This window comes from Rattus norvegicus, chromosome X (assembly GCF_021556685.1).
Source record: "Rattus norvegicus strain SHRSP/BbbUtx chromosome X, alternate assembly SHRSP_T2T, whole genome shotgun sequence".
Lineage (NCBI taxonomy): Eukaryota > Metazoa > Chordata > Mammalia > Rodentia > Muridae > Rattus > Rattus norvegicus.
This window is the reverse complement of record NC_141554.1, coordinates 124,761,061-124,787,206: the sequence shown is the minus strand read 5'-3', so window position 1 is coordinate 124,787,206 and position 26,146 is coordinate 124,761,061. Positions and strand designations below refer to the sequence as shown.

Sequence of the window (26,146 nt, the reverse complement as noted above, 5' to 3'; positions counted from 1 at the left end):
ATTTATGGTTTTATGTTAAAAATGTGCAGGGGCTGGGGATTTAGCTCAGTGGTAGAGCACTTGCCTAGGAAGCACAAGGCCCTGGGTTCGGTCCCCAGCTCCGAAAAAAAAAAAAAAAAAAAAGAACAAAAAAAAAGTGCATGTTGTCAGGGCTGGCCATTTGGTATTGGCTAACTAATTGGTGTGTCTTTCTCTGGGGAAGATTGTTTCCCCCACTCTCAGCATTTCTCTGTAGTTGCCTGTAGTTCGTTCCTTGAGTAGGGATGAGGCCTCTCAGATGGACAGGAATAGCTTTGTGAGAAAGCCAGTGCCTATGTATTGGACATGCTTCTGAAGTGTTTATTGGCTAGTGGAGACATCAGGAAAGCAGTTGGATGTGAATTAGTCAGCTGTTTTGTCACTTGACCAAAAGCCTAAGAGAAACTAGTTTAAGGACATCTCACTGTGGCCTGTAGCTTCAGAGTTTCCATACAGGCTGATAATTAGCCTCCATGGTTTCTGGGCCTGAACTGAGGTAGAACATCATGAAAGGACTTGGAGGAGCAGAGCCAGGAAAGAGTAACAGGAAAGGGTTAGGGCAAGAACATACCCCCCCCCCAATGATCTTTTTCCTTTAACTATCACTATTGGAAGGTCTATTACTGTCCAATTTAAGTTATATCAATGGATGTGACCCATATGGTCCAATCATCTCTAGAAATGACCTAGACAAGCCATGGGTATATTTTCCTATCTTTTGGGCATTTCCCAGTCTAATCAGGTTGACAGTCAAGATTAATCATAACAGATATAATCTTTCAGCTCAATTATGGAAGACTTGCTACAGATATAAGTTTGGGAGTTCTGGGACTAGAAAGATGGCTAAGCAGTTAAGAGCACTTGCTCTTGCAGAAGATCCAGGCTCGGTTCCCACCTCCTATATGGCAGGTACGACTGTCTGTAACTCTAGTTCCAGGAGATCTGACAGCTTCTTCTGGCCTCCACAGGTACCAGGCATGCATGTGTCTGTCTCTCTGTCTGTCTCTGTGTCTTTCTCTTTCTCTCGCTCACTGTGTGTGTGTGTGTGTGTGTGTGTGTGTGTGTCTGTGTGTCTGTGTGTGTGTGTCTGTGTGTGTGTGTAACTGTGTGACATACATACACAGGCAGGCAAAGACTCATGCACAAAAAAATAAAAAATAAATAATTGGGAGTTATATAGATGCTAATTAAAGCCACAAGACAGGATGAGGTTGCTAAAGGTAAAGAAGGCTGGTAAAGAAGGCCAGCAAAGAGAATAGATCCTAGAGAATAAAATCATCAAAGACTGAAAAGCTGAGGCTAAAGTTGGGACTATGAATGTTAGTACAGGATCAGGGACTACCAAATCCAACAGAAACACCAGTCCAGTAGGAAGTGGGTTCAGGGAGAGGGGGTGTCTAACTATCCAGTGGAAACCACAGAGGAGGAACAGTCACTGCTGGAGACAACATTCATAATGGAGAGAAAGGAAGGCAGATACCCTGGCTTCTGCCCTTCTCCCCTCCAATCTCCTGCCAATAATTCCCATCAGCCAAACATATCAGGAAGTCAGAAAAGAAAGGAGCCTGGGAAATGTCATTGTCTTCTATACTCAGCATAGCAGGAAGAGGCAAATAGGCAAATGGCCAACCCGAGTTACAGGAAGAGGAAATGATCATCTGCCAGATGCCACAGTTAAATATGACGAGGGATTGGAAATGCCACTTGCATTTAGCAACAAGCAAAAGGTTGGTGACCTGGACAAAAGCAATTGGAATAGAGCAGTGTCAGCAAACACCTGACAGAAATGAGTTCAAGAAAGAAGGGCAAAGAAGAGTAGCAGCTTTGTTATAGAAAAAAATTAATGTTTTAGCTGTAAAGAAAAGGAGGGCAAGTAAGACTGGTAGGTACTGAGGGAAATAAAAGCATATTTGAGTGCTGATACAAAAAAAAGAGTAAGAATGCATGATGCAGGTGAAGGGATTGTTGGAGGGATATAGTTGATGGGCTGGAGAGGGATCTGGAGCAAAAGTACTCCAATGAAATGACTTAGAGAAAGAACCTCAGTGAAAGCTGGTGTGTGTGTGGTGGCGGTGGGATTGTATAGCATAGTGGTAGAGGACTTGAGGGTATAGCACAGGGCATTTGTGTAAGAGGCATGAGGTCCTATGTTCTATCCCTTCCCAGAACCACAGCCTTCCAATTACAGATGAAAAGGACCTGGATTGCATGCAGCTGTTTGTGTGTCTCCCAGATGCCCACCAGCCCAGGCTTTGCTTAAACATCCAGGGCCAATAATCTCAGACTATCCTAAGCATACATTCTGACAGTAAGCTAGACACAAGTATTAGAAATCCTTTTCCTTTTCAAAACAGGAAGATGCAACCAATGTCTTGTTTGGGGTTGAATTTCCGTTTAGACAAAGTAGCTGTCAGAACCTTTTCAAGGCCACTTAGAAAGACAAGCCATTTATTGAAATGGTGGATGTTATAATGTTGCTATTGAGACAATGTCTCAAATCTGATTTTGGCCTTGAACTCAGTATGTAGCCCAGGATGACCTTTTGAACTTCTGATTTCCCCTGCCTTCACTTCTTGTACTGGAACACTCCAGTACAAGAAGTGAAGTGAGATTTCAGGAGTGTGCCACTATGCCTGGCTGTATACAGTGCTGGGGTTTGAAGTAGGGGCTTCAGTCATCCTGGGCAAGCATTCTATCACTTAAGTGATATTACCAGACACTAAGATTGTTGACAGAAAAGAGCAGTTTACAAAATAGTATGTAGAGTGATATTGTTTAGTATCCTACATATCTCTGTGCCACATGCATGTAAAAGGAGAGGAAGGAGAAAAGACGAAGGGAGAGGTACAGATACACATTAAGACAATAAAAGTGATGGTCTCTGGGGCTGGAGAGATGACTCAGTGGTTAGGAGCACTGACTACTCTTCCAGAGGTCCTGAGTTCAATTCCCAGCAACCACATGGTGGCTCACAACCATCTGTAATGAGATCTGATGCTCTCTTCTGCTGTGTCTGAAGACAGCTACAGTGTACTCACATAAATAAAATAAATAAATCTTTAAAAACAAAGTGGTGGGCTGGAGAGATGGCTCAGCGGTTTAAGAGCACTGACTGCTCTTCCAGAGGTCCTGAGTTCAAATCTCAGCAACCACATGGTGGCTCACAACCATCTGTAATGGGATCCAGTGCCCTCTTCTGGTGTGTCTGAAGACAGTAACAGTGTACTCATATATAGAAAATAAATAAATAAATCTAAAAAATAAAAATAATAAAAATTAAAAACAAAGTGATGGTCTCAGATCCAGACATGGTGATGCAATATCTGTAATTTTAGCACCTGGAAGATAGAAGCAGGAAAATCAGGAGTTCAAAGCCAGCCAGAGCTATATAACAAGAGCCTGTCTTACAAAACTAAAAGAAAAAAGACGGAGGTCTCAAGTAGGTATGTAGGTATGGTGGTGTACATCTATTATCCCAGACTCTCAAGAGGCTGAGTCAGCTGGAGGATTGCTTGAACTCAGGAGTCAAGATTAGCCTGAAAAACAAAAACAATCTCTCTCTCTCTCTCTCTCTCTCTCTCTCTCTCTCTCTCTCTCTCTCTCCTCCCTCCCTCCCTCCCTCCCTCCCTCCCTCCCTCCCCCCCTCTCTCTCTCTCCTCTCTCTCTCTCTGTGTGTGTGTGTGTCCGTGTGTGTCCGTGTGTCCGTCTCTGTGTCCGTCTCTCACACATACAGAGTGATTTTAGATAACCGGAGGGTAGCACTGAGTTCTATCGTGATGTCTCTGAATTTGTATTAAATAACAGAGAATGACAACTTGTATGTAATTCCTTATATTAAAATAGTATAATTGATGTTAGAACTCTGACTGTCATAGAAGGAAAAGAAGTACATGGACTGATCTCACAATTATAGATATAAAGGTACTAGGTATAGATGGATATTCTAAATAGATGAAATTTTGTGTACTTTACATTCATTTCACCAACAAGAAGGTGATAATGCCTACAATTCTTGCCATTAACACTATTATGGAATCTACCTTAGTTAATAAAGTAGGAAGAATAAATGGTGTAAATGCTTAAAAGAAACTTAAGGCACTAGAGAGATGGCCCAGAAGTTAAGAGCACTAAGTGCTCTTCAAGAGATCCTGAGTTCAAATCCAGCAACCACATGGTGGCTCACAACCATCTGTAATGGGATCTGATGCCCTCTTCTGGTGTGTCTGAAGACAGTGACAGTGTACTCACATATAATAAATAAATAAATCTTTTTTTAAAAAAAGAAACTTAAAAGCTTCATTCTTCTAACTATGTTCTTTGATAGGAGAATAAGAAAGGGACAGGAAAACTTTTTTTGAATTATGATAAATGGTCATCTGTCAGAAAAATCATGAAGCAAGCATACTTAACATTTCACCTTACAAAATTCAGGATGCCATGAGGATTCTCTTAGTTACCACTGTTAGACCAGGTTAGTGACTGCTATGCTATGGAGACTCTTAATCTTGGTTACCATTGTACTGACAGTCTTAGACGGTAGGATGAAAGGAGAAAAAACAAAAAGCTTAAAGCCTTAGGAAGGAAGAAATATACTTGTAGAAAATATGATTGTGCATCTGGGATATCCAAGGTAATTGGAGAAGAAATAAACAATTGAATAAATAAAAAATTACATTTCTCTATATAGCAAAAGCTGTTAACTTTTTAAAATCTGTTGTCCTGCAGATGTCCCTTGGTGGCACAGCCGTTGCTTGGTGTCCACACATCCCTATATTCAGTCCCTCATACCGCAAAAAATAATTTTTGAAACCTCAGTATGTAGCCCTGACTGCTCTGGAACTCCCTATGTGAACGAGGCTGGCCTCAAACTCATGAACCCACATTTGCTTCCTAAAGATGGGGTTTAATGGTGCAAATCAGCACACCCAGCATTGATTTCTTTTTACTTATGTGTATGTGCAGGAGCCTGCAGAAGCCAGAAGAGGGCATTGGATCTTGTGAAGCTGGAGTAAACAGGTGTTTGTCCCAGCCCAACACAGTGTTAAAATCCTAACTGGCTAACTGGATGTGTGTGTGTGTGTGTGTGTGTGTGTGTGTGTGTGTTGTCGGGTGGTCTAGAGATGGCTCAGTGGTTATGAGCACTGGCTGCTGTTCCAGAGGTCCTGAGTTCAATTCCCAGCAACCCCATGATGGCTCACAAACATCTGTAATGGGATGCAGTGCCCTCTTCTGGTGTGTCTGAAGACAGTGACAGTGTACTCATCTACACAAAATAAATACATCTTTTTAAAAAGGTAAGTTAGGTTTTCTAGAGAGTAATAAGTGCTCTTAGCCTCTGATCCATCTTTCCAGACAGTACACACACAAAACTTTTTGAGACAGGATTTTGCTATGTGAGCCTGGCTGAACCTTGGGCCTATAGCAGTCCTTTTGCCTGTATCTTCCTAGGGCTGGGGTTTCAGGTGTGCATCACCACACCAAGCTACAACATTGATATTAGAACCTAAGTAAATGGAGTCATACACTGTGTTCCTGGGTTGTAAGGTCTGATAACTTGAATGCCTCCTCTATGAACTGATTTCTAGATACAATACAATCCCCATCCAAATCCCAATTTGAGAACTAGGGAAATGGCCCCATGGTTTAGGAAGTATAGGGCCTGAGTTCAAGATCCCAGTACTGTGAATAGAGTGTGAGTGTCTGTAATCCCAGCATGACTAATGGGAAGTGCAGCTAGGAGAATTCCTGAAAGCTCATGGAATGCCTTACCTTTCCTGGAAGAAGCCACAGTTTAACCAGGGGCGGTGTGGCGTAGATATTATAGGATGGAGCAGAAGGGATGTGAACTATTAATAGGCTTTCTGTCACCTTTTCTCGTGCAAGTGGTTTGGTTCCCCTACCCCCAGACACCAAATACAATGTGTACTTGTTTGTCCATTCGGACCGCACTTCCTTCTGTGATTCCCTTCTGCTCAGGCCTTCCCAGCCACAGGGGTCTCCCTGGCCTTCAAACAAGCAAGCACACTCCGGCCTCTGCAGTTGCTATTCCCTCGGCCTGGAACACTTTTCCCTCAGCTATTCCCTCAGGCATGGCCTCTTCCCTCACTCCCTTCAGGTCTTGATTGTCTTTGCAGAAATATTTTTCTCCGAAGACTTTGGTGATCATTACATCTAAAATTTTACTACCACGTCCCTATTTTTGCTTTCTTATTTCTTTCTTCCCATAAGCCCATGCATTTTTTTTTTGCTCATGTCATTTATTATCTGGCTCTCAGCTCAGAGTTCAGTAAGAATAAGGATGACTTGGACTGTGTGTGTGTGTGTGTGTGTGTGTGTGTGTGTGTGTGTGTGTGTGTGTGTGTGTGTGTGTGTGTGTGTTTAGAGCCAAGTAGGGTTCCTGATGATACACAGTAGATGCTCAATGAGTGAAACATACATTTACTGATTGTTACCCAATGTCAGCACAATAATGCCCTCTGCCTCCCTGCGGCACACTGATGTGCTTCCCTGCCCCTCCTTTGGACTCAGACTCTGCCTACAACAGACAGATGCTGAGCTATCTGTATAATAGAGAAAGATGCAGGTTGAGAGTGAAGTGTAAAGGTTCCCACCATGTGGGTATAGTGATTTAAGAGATAGCAAGGCTAATTAACCTTGACTTGATCATTACGTATTTGAGAACATGTATTGAAGTATAGCAGTCCTCCATAAGTTAAGTGTAACTAATATGACAAACATGTTCAAAAACAATAAAAGGAAGAATGCGTCAGGACTCAATCTTGCCCCTAGAGAGCTCACAATCTCTCCAGGAAGAGGAGACAGAGCTGTGGGTTTGATTTCTGATGCCTTCTACATTAGTAGCCAGACTCACATAAGTCGTTTGCTTCCCCGTGAGACACTCATAGATCTTTGGTTTCCAGGACTCAGTAGTGGGAGCTGATTAAAGCCTACCTTGCAACAGGAGGGGTTTTACTTCTGTTTAGGGAAGAGAGAAACACACACACACACACACACACACACACACACACACACACAAACACACACACACACACGGAGGGGGAGGGGGAGAGAGAGAAAAAGAGAACTAGCTATTGAGAGAAAGAGGGGTGAGTTCTCAAGTAGTCCAAACTGGTGTATCTGTGTACTCAAGACTGATCTCAAACATAATCTCCCTGCCCCGGCCTCCTTGGTATTGGGATTGCATGTGTGCAACACCAGTTCAAGCTCTATGTATTGCCCAAGAAATACATCCCTGCACATTGTTGGCTGCTTCTCTTGAACTCAGCCCCGAGGAGCTTAGGGGAGCCTAGGCTCAGCGTCCTGGACCTCTGTCATAGAAGTCACATGCCATGATGAAATTGTCTATTGACTACTCTGAACCAGAAACACCCCAAAGGCAGAAACCATGTCTATCTTGTTCAGTGTGCCATTGGCGGTGATTACCAAGTCCCTTGGCATACTGATACAGAACATGATGTCCCATTGCGTGAACACTTGCAGGCCAGACTGCCTGAATTAGAATGGGCATGTGGCAGAAGTGCAGGTAAAACACCCACACACAGTAAAAAAGAAAAACAAAGTTGGTGCTACATGTTTATAGCTCTCCATGGGTAACAAGTGCGTTTTAATAATGAGGCACACGGGGCTGGAGAGGTGGCTCAGCGGTTAAGAGCACCCGACTGCTCTTCCAGAGGTCATGAGTTCAAATCCCAGCAACCACATGGTGGCTCATGACCATCTGTAAAGAGATCCGGTGCCCTCTTCTGGTGTATCTGAAGACAACTACGGTGTACTTATATATAATAAATGAATAAATAAAAAAAATGAAGCACAGGTGGGTGCTCGGCCCATGCTTCAATCCCAGTGAATTCTCATTACAACTGTGGGAACTTTCTCAGTGAAGTATTGAATGACCACTCGTATAAACCCCGGACAGGCAGCGGACCTGGCTATTGTCACTTCGGTAGGTAATGAGCCACCTGCTGTGTATGTTGTCATGTAGCAATGCTTTTCTTTCCTTCGTAGCTTTATAATTAGTGTTCCTTTGTCATTTCCTGCACATTGTATCTGCCTACCAATTAGGTTTAATCCTGACTCCTATAATGTTTATTCATCCCTCCCCCCCCCCCCGTAGACAAGTGTTTATCTTCACTGTCAAGCCTGGAGTAGGTTTTTTAATCAGTTTATAATATTGTAATCTGTACACAGGTTTTGTTGTCCATCAGCAAGATTGCTATCATTACCATCGGTAATTATTGTAACTAAAATAACCGTCATAGGCGCTGGAGAGGGGGCCCACTTCCTAACATGCTTGCCCAGTAGGCACAAGACCCTGGGTTGGTCCCTAGCATCCAATAAAGAATGCTTACTGGTCCATGCCTATAATCCCAGCACTCAGTGGAGGCAGGAGGATGAGAAGCTCAAGGTCATTCCTCAGATGCAAAGCAAGTTTGAAACTAGTCTGGAATACATTAGACCCTGTCTCAGATATATTTAATTCTTGTTCAGGAAATCTCTTAGGTGAAAGTTTGGGCTTTTTAGTAACACAGACTCATTAGTTGTCCTTGAAATAGTATAGACATTTCCTCCACAAGCTAATGAAATATGAGGAGAGACTCAATTTAAGTAACCAAGGGCAAGAGAGCCTAGAAATTTGAAGTTTGATTCTGCTAGAATGACATAAAAACAGAAAAACCAATACCCCCTGGCAAATACATTGTAGGTCCCTGGTCAGCTCCCCTTCAGTATCCTGAAGTAGCCATTCCACTTTCTTCCCACCACCCCCACTCAACCCTGAGCCTTCAGTAGAAAGATTGTTTTCTCAGAGCAGAATTCAGGCTAACAGTCTGAATGCCTCAGCCTCAGACCAACACCAGAGCAACAGTGCTCTCTCCCTCCCTGTGGTGGATTCTGAGATGTGCTTTCTTGCTCCTCTGTTCTTAAGAGCTCTGCCTTCAGCTCTCAAGCCCCTGTGGGACTGCCTTGGCTGAAGAAAACCGCTTTCCACTGCGGCAGCCTGTATACAATGACTGACTGACTCAACCCCAGCGTTCTAGTTTCAGAGGTTCCCAAAAGCTGGAGCCTGTTCCATAGTCCCTTGGCTCTTTTAGACCTGTCTCTATGCCTCCTGTCCCATGGTAATCCCCTGAGAACCCTCTGATAAACCTCCTGTGGCTGATGTTACCTGAGAGTCTGTCTGTATGTGGGACGGAGAGATGGCTCAGTAGTTAATACCACTATGCTGCTTCTTGCGGAGGACCTGGGTTGGGCATTCTCAGCCCCTACATAATAGATAAATAATTTGTAACTTCAGTTCCAGGATATCTGACACTGTCTTCTGGCCCCTACTGGTACTGCATATACCTGGTCCACAGACATGCATGTAAGCAAAACATTGCTGCAGGTAAAATAAAAAGAAAAAAAAAGAATAAAAGAAGTTTGCAGGGTGGTGATTTAGCTCAGTGGTAGAGCGCTTGCCTAGCAAGCGCAAGGCCCTGGGTTCGGTCCCCAGCTCCGAAAAAAAAAAAGAAAAAAGAAAAAAAAATCTTGGGCTGGAGAGATGGCTCAGCGGTTAAGAGCACCCGACTGCTCTTCCAGAGGTCATGGGTTCAATTCCCAGCAACCACATGGTGGCTCACAACCATCTGTAAAGAGATCCGATGCCCTCTTCTGGTGTATCTGAAGACAGCTACAGTGTATTTATATATAATAAATAAATAAATAAATCTTAAAAAAAATGTTTAAAAAAAAAAAAAGAAGTTTGCACCTCAGTGAACTGCAGTCCAAGGACCATGTGCACCCATGTGCCCAGATACGGGTCCCCTTGAACTTTATCACTTGTCTCCTCTTTCTGGCAAGGCCAATGTCCTAGGCATACAAATTTGAATAAATTTCCAATAAAGTTCCCTTCTCACCTCTGCTATTTCCTCCCTTCTATTGGTTAACTGTCCTTTTTGTTTATGGAAGCGTGGTCTCAGCCTCCTTAGTGCTGGGACACTTGGAGCGCCCTCTCTTACTTTCTAGTCCTTAACTGCTTGTGATCACCAAGGCTCCATTCTTAGCCCTCTTCTCATTCATTGCATTCATAATCGTGGCCTCAGCTGCCCTCTCCCTGATATTAACGGCTGGTAAAGGTGCCCAAATGTTTATCTTCAGCTCAGTCTTTGCTGCTGCTGAGGGACACTTTCCTGTTCAAGTGGCTGTTTGTCATCTCTACTCCAGTGCCCCACAGGTATTTCAACCCCACATAACTACAGTAGCTTCCCTTATCCCTTGTCCTCGAATGTCTTTTCAGTCTCAGTAAATGCTACTACCTGGTACCAAACTAACTCAATCGAGAGACCAGATTTTATTGGCATGATCCCTCCCTCTTGTCAGCGTCTTCCCCAAACCACACTGTCCTGTTGGCTCCGCTTCTTTAAGGGTTCTCGGATTCCTGCATTTCTTCTCACCTCAAAGTCCTAGTTAGGGTTTCAAAGCCATATCAGCCAGCAGCCTCTTCCTGCCTTAATACTCTGCTCTCCCACTATTTCTAGACCAGATAGGCTACATATATTTCCTTTCTTTTTTTTTTTCCGGAGCTGAGGACTGAACCCAGGGCCTTGCGCTTTCTAGGCAAGTGCTCTACCACTGAGCTAAATCCCCAACCCAGTGAGCTAAATCCCCAACCCCATACATTTCCACATCCAGAGTGGAGTTCCTTTAAAGAAATGGACCTCAACCTATGGGTCTCAACCCCTTCTGGGGTAACCACCTCTTTCATGGGGGTCACATATCTATCAGATATCCTGGATAAAATATATTTCCATTATTTTTCATAACTGTAGACGAATTCTAGTTAGGAAGTAGCAATAAAAATGATTTTATGGTTGGGAGTCGCCAATACATGAAGAATTGTATTAAAGGGTGACAGCATGGGGCTGGAGAGGTGGCTCAGTGGTTAAGAGCACTGACTGTTCTTCCAGAGGTCCTAAGTTCAAATCCCAGCAACCACACGGTGGCTCACAACCATCTGTAATGGGATCCGATGCCCTCTTCTGGTGTGTTTGAAGACAATAGCAGTGTGCTCACATACATAAAATAAATAAAATCTTTAAAAAAAGGGGGGGGTGACAGCATTAGGCAGGTTGAGAACCACTGCTTTAAAGCAAGCAATCTAGATCCTGGCAGTCCTCTGCTCAAAATGCCTCCAATAGCTTCCTGCTGCCTTCTGAATGAAGTATGGTTCCGTTGCCATCCCTCTCAAACCTACCTTGCCTACTTGGCTTCACCACACCTGCCATTCTAGGAATACTAAAGACTTGAGTCATTGAGCCTCCTTCTACCCAGGGCCTTCTTTGTATATGATGCGCACACACTCCCCTACACCCCTGCTCTTTGGGAGAGTGCCTTACTCCCTGTTGCCTCTCCTTTCTCACCTCTACAGAGCCTCAAGTGCCTTTCCCAACTTTCCAGACTCTTCGAAGCTGATTTAGACCCTTGCCCTGTCCCTCCTCTTCACAGACATCTATTGCACCTACCACCCCCTTCCTAGTACCTCTCTCAAGGTGAGTTCCTTGGAGCCAGCAGTTTCATGCCAGTACCTAGCACAGTTCAGCATGCGGTTTATCACTCAAGTAAATGCTTGTTGCATGAATGAGTCATTGAAGTATGGATGAGAAGGAACAGGAGGAAAGGGACCAGGGGGTGTGACAAGAGACAGAAGGCAGATGCTCCTGTCTCACAATTTAGCTCTGCAGAAACATCCTGTCTATAGCCTGGGACAGACTCATATACTCCCAAATACTCTAGGCAATACTCTAGTCTCCAGATTTGAGTGAGACCGTGATTTGCTCCTCCCCTCCTCCTTTCCCTTCTTTTTTTTTTTTTTTTTTTTTGGTTCTTTTTTTTTTTTGGAGCTGGGGACCGAACCCAGGGCCTTGCGCTTCCTAGGCAAGCGCTCTACCACTGAGCTAAATCCCCAACCCCTTTCACTTCTTTTTATGCAGGAAATGGAACCCAGGATCCCCTAGTTGCTAGGCAAGTGCTTTGCTACTCAACTCTGCCTGCAGCCTATGAATATGATCTCTGAACAGTGAAAAGTGGAGCAGGGCTCTCGGAGCTCTGCCCTGTGAGCTGGGACAGGCATGTAGGACCGTTTCTCAAATTGCTCAGTGACCATTTCTGCGGATGGACAAAGGGACAACTTTCTAAGTCACTGCGGCTTCTGCAACCGCCTTTCTAATAGAACAATGCTTTTGCCACTCCAGCTGCTAGAGGAGGATGCCAGAAATCCAGAGACAGGGATGCTTCTGCTTTCAGAGCGGCTGGCTAAAGCTAAAGCTGAAGCTGGCATTTTCCTCTCCCTCGCTCGCTCCCTCCCCCCTCCTCCTCCCCCCTCCTCCTCCCTCCCTCCCTCCTTCCCTCCCAGAACCTTCCTATACTGAGACTAGAACCCAGAGCCTTATGCATGCTGGGAAAGTTGTTCTATGGTAAGCTAAACCCTCAATCCCAGTCTCTTGGCTGGTTAATTGGTTGATTAATTGAGACCAGATTTTTTTGTGTTTCTCCCGCTGGCCTAAAACTCACTATGTGGTCCAGGCTGGCCTCCAACCCATGACAAGCTTCCCATCTCCTCTTCTAAAGTCTAGAATTATAGGCCTGAGTCCCCTCGCCTGCCTCTCAGACTTTTCTCATTAATTCAGTTTTGCTAGAGAAATGCTTTCTGTGTGTTCTGTGACCTGAAAAAAATCCGTTGATTAAGGCTGTTACAGAATCTCTGATAATCATGGTTAGGTACCAAGAATGTCATGAGTGCCTAATAGGTCCTTGAATTTACCCATACATTTCCCTATGTTAAAGTTTTTTTGTTTTTGTTTTTGTTTTTTCTTTCCATTTCTTTTTCCTGATACAGGATGTCATGTATTCCAGGCTAGTTTCAAACTCACAATGTAGTCAAGGATGACCTTAGACTCCAGCCTGATCTACCTTTACCCTCGAAGTGCTGGGATTATGGGTGTGAGTACCCACCTGGTTTAATGTAGCCCTGGGGATGCAACTCAGGACTTCATGCATGCTAGGCAGTCACTCTAACCACTGAGCTTATTCCCAGACTTCCATCCATCCCTGTGTTAGAGGTGGGGAAAGCAACTAACCCACTCCAGGAATGCTGAAGAAGACTGACTAGGGATAACGCGTCTAGTGTGAAAGGGCAGTTGGCTGAGTTACAGCCCCGTAAGACTGTCCAACTCACTGAATTAACGCTCTGCCCACAAGAGGTCAGTAGGTCCTATAGGACCAGAGGAGGCACAGAAAGGCCTGCACAGTGGAGGGCAGGGTGCCCTCTGTGACAGCGGTTCCCTGAAAGGAACTTCTAATACCACCAGGATTTCTGAGAAATTCCTCCATATCCCAGAGGTGGTGGGTGGCCATGGATTTGATTATCTTAGGATGACTGTGCATATTTATTTATTTCTTTTTTTTTTTTTTGACATAGAGACCATCAACTTTTAATAGACGAGAATATAGGTTTGTTTACCCAAGTATTTCACATTCTTCACTAAAATATGTAGTTTCTTTCATGTGGCTATCCCTTACCTCAGCTCATTTCTGTACCGTATACTTCAGGTTTCTGTTGTGGATTGAATTGTAAAATTCCCACTGGCCAACGCTAGTAGAAAGTTATAGGTTCCCATGAGGGAACGACTGGAAACCAGCTATCAGTGATGGCTTTCCAGCTGATACTTTGGGATGTTGTCTCCAGAATCAATCACCTGCCTGAAGTGTCCAGTGTCCTTTCCTGACATTTGTCAGAGTTAGGCGAGTCTCAGCAGCACCGTCAGGACTGTAACTTGAGCCTGAATGCTTGCTGAAGGTTTCCGGTAGCAGTCGTCGGACATAGCAACCCCATGAAAAGACAGCCATTTGTAACTCCAGTTCCAGGAAATCTGATGCCCTCTTCTGGCCTCCAGTGGCAATGTGTATGCATGACTCTTCCTTCAAATCTCAGACGTCCAGAGACATTCTATTAAAAACTTCCAATTTAGGGCAAGACGGCTCAGTGGGAAGCACCCCTTCCAAATTCAGCAACTGAGTTAGATTCCCAGGACCCGCATGGCAGGAGGAGAAAACCTGCTGCCGGCATCTTACCACACTGTGAATGCCCATATTTATTTCTTTATATTGCTGTCGTTAAGGAGCTGCCAGGGGGTGGGGGTGGGGGTGATTAGTAGGTAAAGGAACTGGCATGTGGGACTTCCTCCTTGAAGTCTGTAGTATCTCTCTGGGAATAAAGAACCACTAATATTACAGGGCCATGTCTGCTTGAAGAACCATATAAGAACCGTTTGATTGAGAATCCTGGAGATTGGGATTTGGATCATGAATCTTTTGCAAGTTGATTAACATCTCTAAGCCCTGGTCTCCTCATTTCCAATACAAGAACTAATAACATTTGCTTTCCAGCTTGTTCTGAAGATGAACTCACTCGATCATTTAAGAACCATTTGGGTGGCTCAGCGGTTAAGAGCACTGACTGCTCTTCCAGAGGTCCCGAGTTCAGTTCCGAGCAACCACATGGTGGCTCACAACCATCTGTAATGAGATCTGATGCCCTCTTCTGGTGTGTCTGAAGACAGCTACAGTGTACTTACATATAATAAATAAATAAATCTTTTAAAAAAGAGAGAGAGAGAGATTAAAGAAGAACCATTTGGGTGTCTGTTTTACCTATTCATGCTACCAGGCTCAAGTGGATGTGACCTTTAGGCCCAGTGTCTGACACATAACAAATGCTGTTTTAATGACATCCTCTTTTTGAAGGTCAGGCAATGAACTTAGACTCACACACAGTTGTAGGCAGTTGGAAGCAACCTGAACAAACAAGTAGGAGGAAGAAACTGCCATTAAGGAGGCTCCACTCCTTATTACACTGCAGAGCCAGGCTCCAACAATGCCTGCCTTATTACTTTTATAAATGCTCTTCTCAACACTATAAAACATGGAGTGGTGGCACACACACCTGTACTGAACTGTCAATACCCAAGAAGCTAAAGCAGAAAGATCACTAAGCCTGAAGCCAATATGAGCTATGTAGGAAGTTTGAGGACAGTCTGGGATATAGAATGAAACTCTGTCTCTAAAACCAACAGCAACAGCAAAGCCAAATAGGTATATTTGCTACTCTTGCAGAGGACCAGGTTAAAGGACTCAAAACTGCCTGTAACTCCAAGTCCAGAAGATCCTCTTCAAGCCTCCAAGGGCAACCCCCAACATGTACATACACAGACATGCATAAATACTTAAATAGGTAAAAATACATCTTTAAAAAAAATACAAGGGCTTGGGATTATAGCTCAGTGGGTAGAATACTTGCCTGCTACGCATAAGGTCCTAGGTTCTAGCCCTGGTTCTCTATTCCTGCTCCTCAGTATTTTGGGGGTTGGGGATTTAGCTCAGCGGTAGAGCGCTTGCCTAGCGAGCGCAAGGCCCTGGTTTCCGTCCCCAGCTCCGAAAAAAAGAAAAAAAAATACAGCAAGTTGGCCAGGTGGTGATAGTGCAGACCTTTAGCTCCAGCCCTCAGGAGACAGAGGCAGGTTGATCTCCAAGTCTGAGGCCAGTCTGATCTACAGAGCTAGTTCTAGGACAGCCAAGGCTACAGAGAGAAACCTAGTCTCAAAAAAGCAAAACAGAAACCAACGATATAAGTCAAAAATGATTAAAAGAAGTGTTTAGGGTGCCCCTGGTTTCGATTCTAAGCACAAAAAAGAGGAGAGAGGGGTGGAGGGAGAGAGGGAGAGAGAGGGGGGAGGGAGGGGGAGAGAGAGAAAGAGAGAGAGAGAGAGAGAGAGAGAGAGAGAGAGAGAGAGAGAGAGAGAGAGATTCAAAGAAGACTGAGACTAACAACTTGATCCCACATTTCAACTGGGACAGACTATTCCTAAAATCATGGGCCTCATAATCTGCCTTTTTCTTGGGAAGTGGCAAGAGTGGAGGTGCCTAGAAGAAGCCTTTTCCTGTTTTCAGAAAGCAGAGAGACCTTGGTTTTACCAGATACTGCCTGTCTTGAGGCAGTGAGTTTGGGGTATAGGAAGAAAGTTTGTGTACATGTATGTATATGTAAGAACTGGAGCCGGGATGCAGGAAGGACATGAAAACATAAGAGGGAAAAGAAGTCACACCATGGGGTCTGGGGGATGACTCAGTGGATAGTGGAGCTTGGCATACAAGCCTCATGCCCTAAGTTTGGATTCCTGAAACCCATGTCAAAAGCTGAATTCCTATAGTGAGATTGAAGGCAGAGACAGGAGAATTACCCAGGTGCTGGCTGATATGGCATGATCAGCACTACAGAGAAACAAGAGAGACCCCACCTCAATTAAGTTGGAATGTGGAAACCAGCTCTAAAACGTTGCCATCTATTCTGTACACATGCACTAAAACACACATGCAGGCTAATGCATGCTTGCCCCAGATGAAATGTAAACCAGTCTGGGAGAGAAAAAAAGCCACAATGTGTCTGATGGATGGATCATAAGGCATACAGACCAACAGGGATTTATCCACAGCTTTGAGAAGCTGCAGCATCCTTTCATCCTGTCTCACCAAGAGGGGTGGCTTAGACACTTGCATCCTCTTTTTTTTTTATTTTCTTTTTTTTCGGAGCTGGGGATCGAACCCAGGGCCTTGCGCTTGCTAGGCAAGCACTCTACCGCTGAGCTAAATCCCCAACCCCCACTTGCATCCTCTTAAAGTGAAATTCTGTTATTTAAAACACTCCTCTCCCAAGTAATGCCCATCCTGTAGGGTATCATAATTCTTTCTCTTCTTGGGCTGCAGGTGCCTATGGTAGCAGTAACTCTGTCATTGTGGTATTAAAGGGTGGAGACTTTCTGGAGTAGGCCCCTTTATCACATTCTGCATAAGCAGACTGAAGTTCAGAAACAAACACACAGCACCTTGTCCAAGGTTTCTCAACGATACTGGAAAAGCCAGAAGTTTGTGGTCAGGCAGTCTGGTTGATGCTTGGTCTCTCATTTGGATGGAACTTTTCTGGGCTTCCCCCATTACTTCCCTTGCCCTCGTCCTTCCCTGGTTTGTTTTCTTCAGTCCATACAGGCCACAGCTAGCAGCTAGGGCAGTGATTTGTCCCATCCAGCATCAAGGCAGAGAGGCATTGTGTTAGCCCGGCACCTTGCCATTAGAGGAGCCAGTCAGATCTTCCACGAGTTGCCACAGGAAGCATATCAGGGGGCCTACCAGTCAGGCCCCATCAAAATCTGATGCAGATGAGGTACAGTTAGGATACACTGAGACTTGATACTTTTTAGGCTAACCAGGATAGGACCAGCTCTCCAATAGGGGTCATTTCTAGGTGATATTGTAATGAAGTTGGAGTAAAGTCAGTTCACTGGAAGAACTATTGCATTTCATTTAGTTCTCAAGAAAAATGGAAAGGGTGCCTCTTACAGTGTCTGCCAAGTTCCAGTTTGTTGCCAAAGGACCTGCTAGGAATAAAAAGGGCAAAGTCTCTGCCTTCTTGTGTTTTACAGCCTAGGAACATTTAAAAAGTGTTTATTGGTTGCTTTAAACACACACACACACACACACACACACCTATGAGTTCAAGGCTAGCCTGGTCTACATAATGAGTTACAGGCTGGTCAAGGCTACACAGTGAAGCCCTGTCTCAAAAAGAAAAAAAAATCAACACACACAGAGACACACACGTGTTTTCTCCTCACATGCCTGTCCTCTTAAGTTTGGTCAGGGTTGAATTGAAGTACCTCTAGGACCTTTGACCTTTGTATTTCTGGTGCCAAAGTGGTTTTGAACCTTGGGCTTAGCCAGTGCTGCTAAATGCTTAACAGCCAACTCTCGTAGGGGAAATCTATGTATGTGTGTGTGTGTATTTATGTATGTATGTATATGTGTGTGTGTGTGTGCTGTAAGTTAATCACAAATTTAGTTCCTAGACCAGATGTATAGTACACACATATCTTATAATAGGCATATGATATTTGTTATATATTTTTTAACATGATTCACATGTTAAATGCTTTCATTTTGCCAACTCATTTATCTGTAATTGCAATAGACCAATACAGTTCTGGCATGAATATTGGTTGATACTTGCACTGGAAGAGGAAAAGATAGTAGAATGCCATTTGTCAGCAATGAAGGCAATCTCTTTGATTGATAGGCTAATGATTTTCAAACACTGGGAGCTAATTTCCTCTCTCTCTCTCTCTCTCTCTCTCTCTCTCTCTCTCTCTCTCTCTCTCTCTCCCCCCTCTCTCTCTCTCTCTCTCTAGCTTACTCATAGTGTAACAGATGACAAATCTTTCAGTTTAGAATGAATAATGATTCCTCCCATTGCTTTCTTAGATTTAGTCAGCAGAGCACTGAGTCCGATTCTGCTTTATAGCTTTCACAGATTTCTGAGCTTGAAATCTTGCCGCCCTAGCTCATTTCAGGCCGACCTTCTCGGTGTGATATTCAGGAAAGAGGCAATTGCCCATCAGTTTACATTTCAACTCCTTGGGTGTCATGATATAAATAATTTCAGGCAGATGGGTAATAATACACTGTAGTAAAATGATTAGGGAATGATGAGCTTGAGACATTAATCATCTTGGTTTTTAATAGGATTTTAATTTTATGTATTTCTTTTGGTTTTTATTTTGGCAATACTAGAGATTGAATCCAGGGCCTTGAACATGGTGTTGAAATACTTTCCCTAGCAATTCCATGTATTCTTCTTCTTTTAATTATGTATGTGATATATGCACATGTTTATATACATGTTTGCATTTGTGAGGGCGTGTGTGTGTATGTGTGTGTGTATGTGTGTCTGTCTGTCTGTCTGTCTGATGTCTGTGAAGGCCTGTGGTTGACATCTGATGTTTTCCTCAGTCTTCCTATACTTTATACATTGAGGCAGACTCTCTCACTGAACCTAAGCTCACAAGATCAACTAGTCAGGCCAGCCATCTTGTTCCAGAAACTTACTGCCCTTGCCTTCTGTGTACTGGGAATTACAGGTGAACTGTTGAAGCTTTTAAGTGGGTTCTGAAGATTCAAATTCTTACGTATGCACAACAGCCACCTCCTCAGCCCTATTTAGTATTTAGTAACTGTGTTTAACTGGTTAACACAGTTTCTGAAAATATGTAGCAATCAGTTGTCAGGGGCCAAGAGGAGAAAACACACCTACATGCCCAAGTATACTTCTAGATCCCTCCTCCCTCCAATTTCCCTTTACCATTCACTCAGGCCCCTCCAGTCTACTGCCTTGGGTGGCAGTGCTTAGGTTCTAGAGTTGACCTGAGCTGGCACCAAAGCATTACTTCCACCTTGTATGAGTGCCTGGCATCAACTGCCTATAGGTTGGCAGTCCCTTCCTGACTGGGCTGAAAACACTCGCCCTAATTCTCAAAGGCACATCTGGCAAGCACTCAAGCCTAAAGGGAAAAATAAAACTGTAGGAGGAAGTCCAGAGCACAGTAGCTTAGCTCTTTGTCCATTTGGCCACATTCCAGACTGGGCTGTAATGGATTGTCGAAGGCTTTCCAGAGGGGTTGGGAATACTGAAGACTATACGCCATGGGGTGGGGCCAGTACAAATCCTTTTATTCTGTCTCTAAGGTGTTACCCAGAGCCCCGGAACCTACTTCTGGGGGTGATTCCATGTTAACCCTTGGAGGGTACCTTTCTGTTCTGTTTTATTTTTGTTTAGTTGAGACAGGGTCTCACTGTCTCTCAAGCTGTCAACAATCCTACTGTCTCAATTTCCGAAGTGTAGTTACAAGCCATGTCTGTCTTGGAATCTATATTTTAGTCCTTGGTTACCTTGAGCAGAAGGAGTGGGTAGCCAGGAGACTTTAGGTCTTCAGTTTGGCCTCTTGCTGACTGAGTCAGGATTAGACCAGTGTTTCCTGACGGAAAACCACCCAGCATTCTGGCCATCCTCTATGTGTAAGCTTTGCATGAACCTTGTCCACCTTTCTCCTTAGGTAACCCGTGGGCAGCTGATCGGGTGTGTGCGCTCCAGTGCAGTTTGGGATCCTGGTTTGATGCCTTTCTCTGACACTACTGCACAGATGAGCGTTTGTAGTTGGCACTTAGGCTGAAAGCTCTCCATTCGTATAGTCCCCAGCTCCACCCTACTTAGCACTAAGTACAAAGATCAGCCCTTGGTGACTGAATGAATCAACCAGTTCAAGCCTGACTGACAGTAGGATTTCTTTCTGGCAAAAAGCAAAGAAAGGACAGTGTGGAGTCCTGCAGGGGTGCATCTTGTCATCTTGGACAGAGTATTCCTTTTTACTGCTAATACTTGGAGGAAGGGGAACCTCACCTTCCCCCCCCCCCAACACTCACTAGTGTACACACACACACACACACACACACACACACACACACACACTCATAAACAGGTTTTTATGAGACAGATGGTCTGTAACCAGGAAGTTCGGGTGCCAATAATGTGTCTCCCAACCTTTCTCTATTGCCCACCCCACCCCCTAGGCATGCTGCCATAGCCTGTGTCTCTGGAGGCTGGCAGAAGTGCTGACTGGGCTCAATTTGCTCTTGGCATCAGCCTGAGAACATCCTGTGCAGCTGAGAGGGTGGTGCTGTCCTCCATGTAATACACAGGATGGGAAGTGACCAGGGTGAGGACACAGATGTTAAAGGGTCAATAATGCTCAGAAAGGAAAGGCTCAAACCTCAATAGAAATTAGAAACCCTTTGCTGGCTGCCAAGACCTGCCCCAACACACACATCCAAGGATTCACACAGCCTTCCAGCTCCTGCCTTTGCCAATGCTTCCAGGGCATCTTGAAGAGTAGAGGCCTCACATGAGGTCTACAGAAAGGCATGACTGCATTTTAGTGTCTAGAACCTGGATTCCCATGATCTTTATGATTGTAGATAATAATGATTAAAGTGACGTGAAATCACTATACAGAGCTGGATGTGGTAGCCCACATCTGTGTTCTCAGCACTCAGGAGGCTAAGGCAGGAGGATCATGCGTTTGAGTCCCGCTTAGGCAACTTGGCAAGATCATGTTTCAAAATATTTTTGTGTGTGCAGAGGTGAGACTGTTTCCTCTCTGTAGCCCTGTCTGTCCTGTAACTCACTCTGTAAATCAGGCTGGCCTCGTACTCAGAGAGCCATGTGCTTCTGCTCCCATGTGCTAGGAATAAGTGTGTGTACCACTTGGCTTAAAATAAAATAAAAAATTAAAAGGACTTGTGGGGCTAGACAGATGGCTCAGTGGTTAACAGTACATGCTGCTCTTTCACAAGGTCTATGTTTGATTCCCAGCACCTGTGACAGGTGGCTCAGGGGGCACCTGCACACATGTGACATAGACGTGCACACACATGCACATAAATAGAAAATTAATCTATTTTTAAAATAGCTGATGATTAGCTCCATGGGAGAGCATTTCAAACCTTATAAATCCTTCCAAGCCTTTAGGAGAACTCACTGTGGTTGGGGCCTCCACCTGTCCCTTCAAACTGACAATGCCTCAGCCCTGTCACAGCTGTCACAGATGTCCCCAGAACTTTGTCCTAACTAGTCTGTGGTACTTCCCCTCCAGATATTTTGGAAAGGGACCATTATGCCTTCTTGGTGTTTATACTATGATAGTGCTCAAATACTAGAGGCATCCAGAGAATGATTACCAGGCACCATCTATGTATTTGCTCTGACCTTCCTCATTCTCTGAGGCCCTTCCTTTGAACTACAGAATGTATGCTCAGTTCAGATTCTGACCATGGTGTGCAAAGCTCCAGGATCTCCCCACTGCTTTCATTTTTCTTTTTCTGTTTCAGTTTTTCTTTTAAAGACAAAGTCTCACTGGGTAGCCCTGGCCAGGCGGGAACTCACTCTAGAGACCAAGCTGGTCTCAAACTCACAGAGCTCTGTGGGCCTCTGCTGTGACGTCCAGCTTATTATCATTTCACCCCATTCCCTCCACTTCCAGAGCCTCTGTAGCCTATGTCTGGCCATAGTCTAAAAATCTTGTATTTATGAATAAATTCAAGTTTATTCAAACCATTGCAAGACTTAAAACAGTGTAAGAAACACCTCATAATGTCTTCCACAGTCGCTTGCTGTTAACATTTAGTCATACTTTCTTGGCCATGTAGGTTTACATGTTCCATTCACACTTTGCAGATATGGGGCTAGAAATATAAACCCACAAACAGGCACGCTTACATAAGAATGTATATGCATTTGATGAACATGTGATATATTTATATAATGTATATGTACACATATATGCAATGCATATATATTATCTATGCATGTTATATGTTAACTACACACAAACACATACATACAATTTTTGGAAACATTTGAGAGTAAGTTGTGTATGTTATGGTCCTTTACCCACATTCTTCCATGTGTTTCAAAATATTTATTTGTATTATTTTAATGATTATGTATATGTGTCTGTGGCATATGAATGCGGGTGCTCACAGAAGCCAGAAGTGTTAGACATCCTTGGGCTGGAATTATCGGGGGGGGGGCAGTAAGGGGAATGGATGGGGGGATACCCGTATGGGGGAGGGGAGGGGAGGGGGGCTTATGGAAAGGAAACTGGGAAAGGGAATACCATTTGAAATGTAAGTAAAGAAATATATCTAATTAAAAAAATAAAATGTAAAAGAAAAAAAGAATAGAGGTATCTAATGTTGGGTGGTGGTACACACCTTTCATCCCAGCACTTGAGAGGTAAAGACAGGCAGATCTCTGAGTTCAAGGACAGGCAGGGTTACAAGGAGAAACCCTGTCTTAAAAAACAAAACCAAGAACAGAAAGATAGATTTCATTTTACATAGGCAATCTTCTGTAAGTACCAATTTCATAACCGTAACTCATACACTACTTTAATCGACCCTACTTCCTACAGCTTCTTCAGTCGACACAAGCACATCCCTTAGGATACTTTCCCCTCCATGCTGGGCCCATGCTGGGATCAGACTGGATTTAGTTGTTCTTTTTAACTTTCCTTAATGTAGATAGCATTTGGTCTTTTAAAAAAAAAAGAGAATTCCTTTTCAATATTATAGTTTCGTCTCCCACTAACATTTTGAGCGTGTGGCTCTTTCTGACTACCTTGGAACAGTTCGTCTTTCTTTGGTGTTTCTTTGTTCTATATGTTTCATCCGTGATGTCAAAGTTTCTTTTTTTTTCCCCCTGAGACCAGATCCCACTCTGTATGTAGCTCAGGTTGACCTGGAACTTACTACCTTCAACTCAAGGCAATCCTCTTCTCAGCCTCTAAAGTGTTGAAATGACAGGTGTGAGCCACCATGCCGAGCTAAGGATGTCAGTTTTTTTTTTAAATATTTATTTATTTAATGTATATTACAGATGGTTGTGAACCACCATGTGGTTGCTGGGAATTGAACTCAGGACTCCGGAAGGGCAGTCAGTGCTCTTAACCACTGAGCCATCTCACCAGCCCAGGATGTCAGTTTTGATCACTACGTAAAAGTAGTAGCTTCAGTTCTCAGTACCTACAGTGGGTTATTTACAACTGTAAGTAACTACAGTTCCAGGGAGAGGGGGTTCTGACACCTTTGGCTCTGTGAGCACAACACTCACATGCACAAACCCACAGTCATACTTTATAATAAAGTATATACATACTTTAAAATAAAAATAAAGTTTTTTTTAAGTAGTGCACAATTTCTCTACCGTTTATATTTTCCTCCCTTGGCTCATAATAAGCAATTTGCAAGAGTTACTTTAAAATCAGGCATCCATCTTGCTTCTCACTGATCCCTCCCTGGACTGAGCTTCTTTTTTTTTTTATATCATTTATTTATTATATATATGAGTACACTGTAGCTATCTTCAGACGCACCAGAAGAGGGCGTCAGATCTCTTTACAGATGGTTGTGAGCCACCATGTGGTTGCTGGGATTTGAACTCAGGACCTCGGGAAGAGCAGTCGGTGCTCTTAACCTCTGAGCCATCTCTCCAGCCCTGGACTGATCTTCTAATGATCCAGTTCTTGTCCAGTCTTGTCTTTTAGCATTACAAAATAATGTGTTTCCAGCTTCCACACTCCATCTGTAGTTACTCTAGCCAGTTTGGATCACTTTTGGTTCTCCAGTGTTGCTTATCCTCCAGCCTGGGTAGTGGGGCATAAATTGCAGTGTGCAACTCTAGGGGGCGCCATTCACTCACACAGCAGCCATGTTCTACAGCGGCAGTTGTTCTAGGTTCTTAAGGACACGCCCCATATGTCAGTTAACCATTCTCCCTTGCTTGTTCTCCAGACTTTTTGCAGACCCCTATTGTCATCCCTGTAATACTGTAATTGCCTTCCTATTTCTCTGTCTCTCTCATTGGGCTAAAAGTTTCATAAAGGTAAAGGTTTCTCTCTCTCTTCTCTTGTGTGTATCCACAGCACCTAGGACTACTCAATTTAGTATGTATGCTCAGTGGATGTCTCATATGGATGTGTGTGTACACATACAGACAGATGTTTAAATTCATACAGCATTGCATGACTTCAAATAGTATAAAGGACATCTCAACTTTTCCCATACTTACCGTTACTGTGTGTGTGTGTGTGTGTGTGTGTGTGTGTGTGTGTGTGTGTCCGTGCGTGCGTGCGTGCACACATGTGTGTTTGTGTGTATGATCTATGTACATCCCTAGTGCACATACACTAGTGCCACTGTATGCATGTGGAGGACAGAAGGACAGAAGATAACTTTCAGGAGTCAATTTTCTTATACTGGAATCTGGGGACTGAACTCAAGTTGTCATATTTTTAGTTAATGTGCCATCTTGCACATATAGAGAGAGGGTAGGGGAATAGAGAGTGCTTTGCTGTCAGAAGACAAAGTTCAGAAGGGCACCGGATACACTTGATTCATCCTGTATTCTGTTCCCCCCCTTAGTACGTGGTATGGGACTTTGTTCATAACAGGCACTAAGCAAACATTTGCTGAGTCCACATGTGCATACTGATTGTTAGGGATATCTCCCCACCCTCATTTCTATAGAACCACAGTAAAATAAATCATGCGTAGGTGAGCTCTGTGTCCCAGGGTGACATGCCCTTTAACTTCTGTACAGTTGGATCCAGCCCTGATTGGGCATGAAGCCAAAGGAATGTGGTTGTGTGTGATCAGGGTCATCAGGATGCTTGGGGGGAAGCTCTGAGGGAAATGGAGGACTGTTAAGGACCCTTCTCGAATCTCTGAAGCCTTCCTAGTTGGTAGTGTCTGCTTTCTCCCAAGAGACTCACCCCTGACATCTAACCTGGGTGAGCTGACTGTGGAAGCCCTTCTGGGATGTGCCACTTGAAAGGCATACTCTTAGGGTTGGGGATTTAGCTCAGCGGTAGAGCGCTTGCCTAGCAGGTGCAAGGCCCTGGGTTCGGTCCCCAGCTCCGGAAAAAACTAAAAAAAAAAAAAAAAAAAAAAAAAGAAAGGCATACTCTTTATGTCAGGCTAATACAGAAATAAGAGGTCTTGGAGGGTCAGGGTAGTAATGTAGCCCCACATTTGAAGAACACAGGAAACTTCTGGGGTTCTGGTTGCAGAGTCCCATTCTGGCTGAAAAAGTTCTGATGGGTGCGGGCTTGACTTGGCAGCCCTGTGACTTCTCCCTCCTCCCCTGTCTCCTCAGGCCTGCTGTCATAGCAGCACATACATCTTTGGGGAAGCTGAGAGTTTGGCCCAGCTTGGCTGCCAGAACAACTGTTCCCAGAAGGTACCGCTGGAGAAGCTCTCCAAGGATTCTTCTCAGCTCGGCAGAGTAAGCGCTTAGTCAGGCTGTTAGAACAGCCCCAGGAAAAAGTTAGCAAAGGACACATTTTATCGTTTTCTTTGTTTTGTTTTGTTTATAGTGTTAAAAATGGAACCTTAAGGGCTCATGCTTGTTTAAGTGTTTTACCTACCACTGAACCCTTTGTGAAAAAATGGACTTTTGGGCTGAAGGGATAGTTCAGTGGTTAAGAGCACTGAGTTCTTCCAGAGGTCCTGAGTTCAAATCCCAGCAACCACATGGTGGCTCACAACCATCTGTAATGGGATCTGATGCCCTCTTCTGGTGTGTCTGAAGACAGCTACAGTGTACTTATATATAATATGTAAATCTTTGAGAAAT

The 26,146-nt window shown here is 44.0% G+C and overlaps 1 protein-coding gene across 3 annotated transcripts in view; it reads left to right on the top strand.

Moving 5' to 3' along the window:
• LOC147998348 (uncharacterized) overlaps nucleotides 1–26,146 on the top strand; it is a 98,905-nt gene that overhangs the window by 7,453 nt on the left and 65,306 nt on the right. For all 3 annotated transcript variants that reach the window (XR_015647035.1, XM_087601182.1, XM_087601181.1), the window contains exon 2: nucleotides 25,667–25,795. Coding sequence is in view for 2 of the 3 variants with exons in the window: in XM_087601182.1 (XP_087457308.1) it covers nucleotides 25,667–25,795 (129 nt within the window). In the remaining variant the exon portion in view is untranslated. The remainder of the gene's footprint in view (nucleotides 1–25,666; nucleotides 25,796–26,146) is intronic.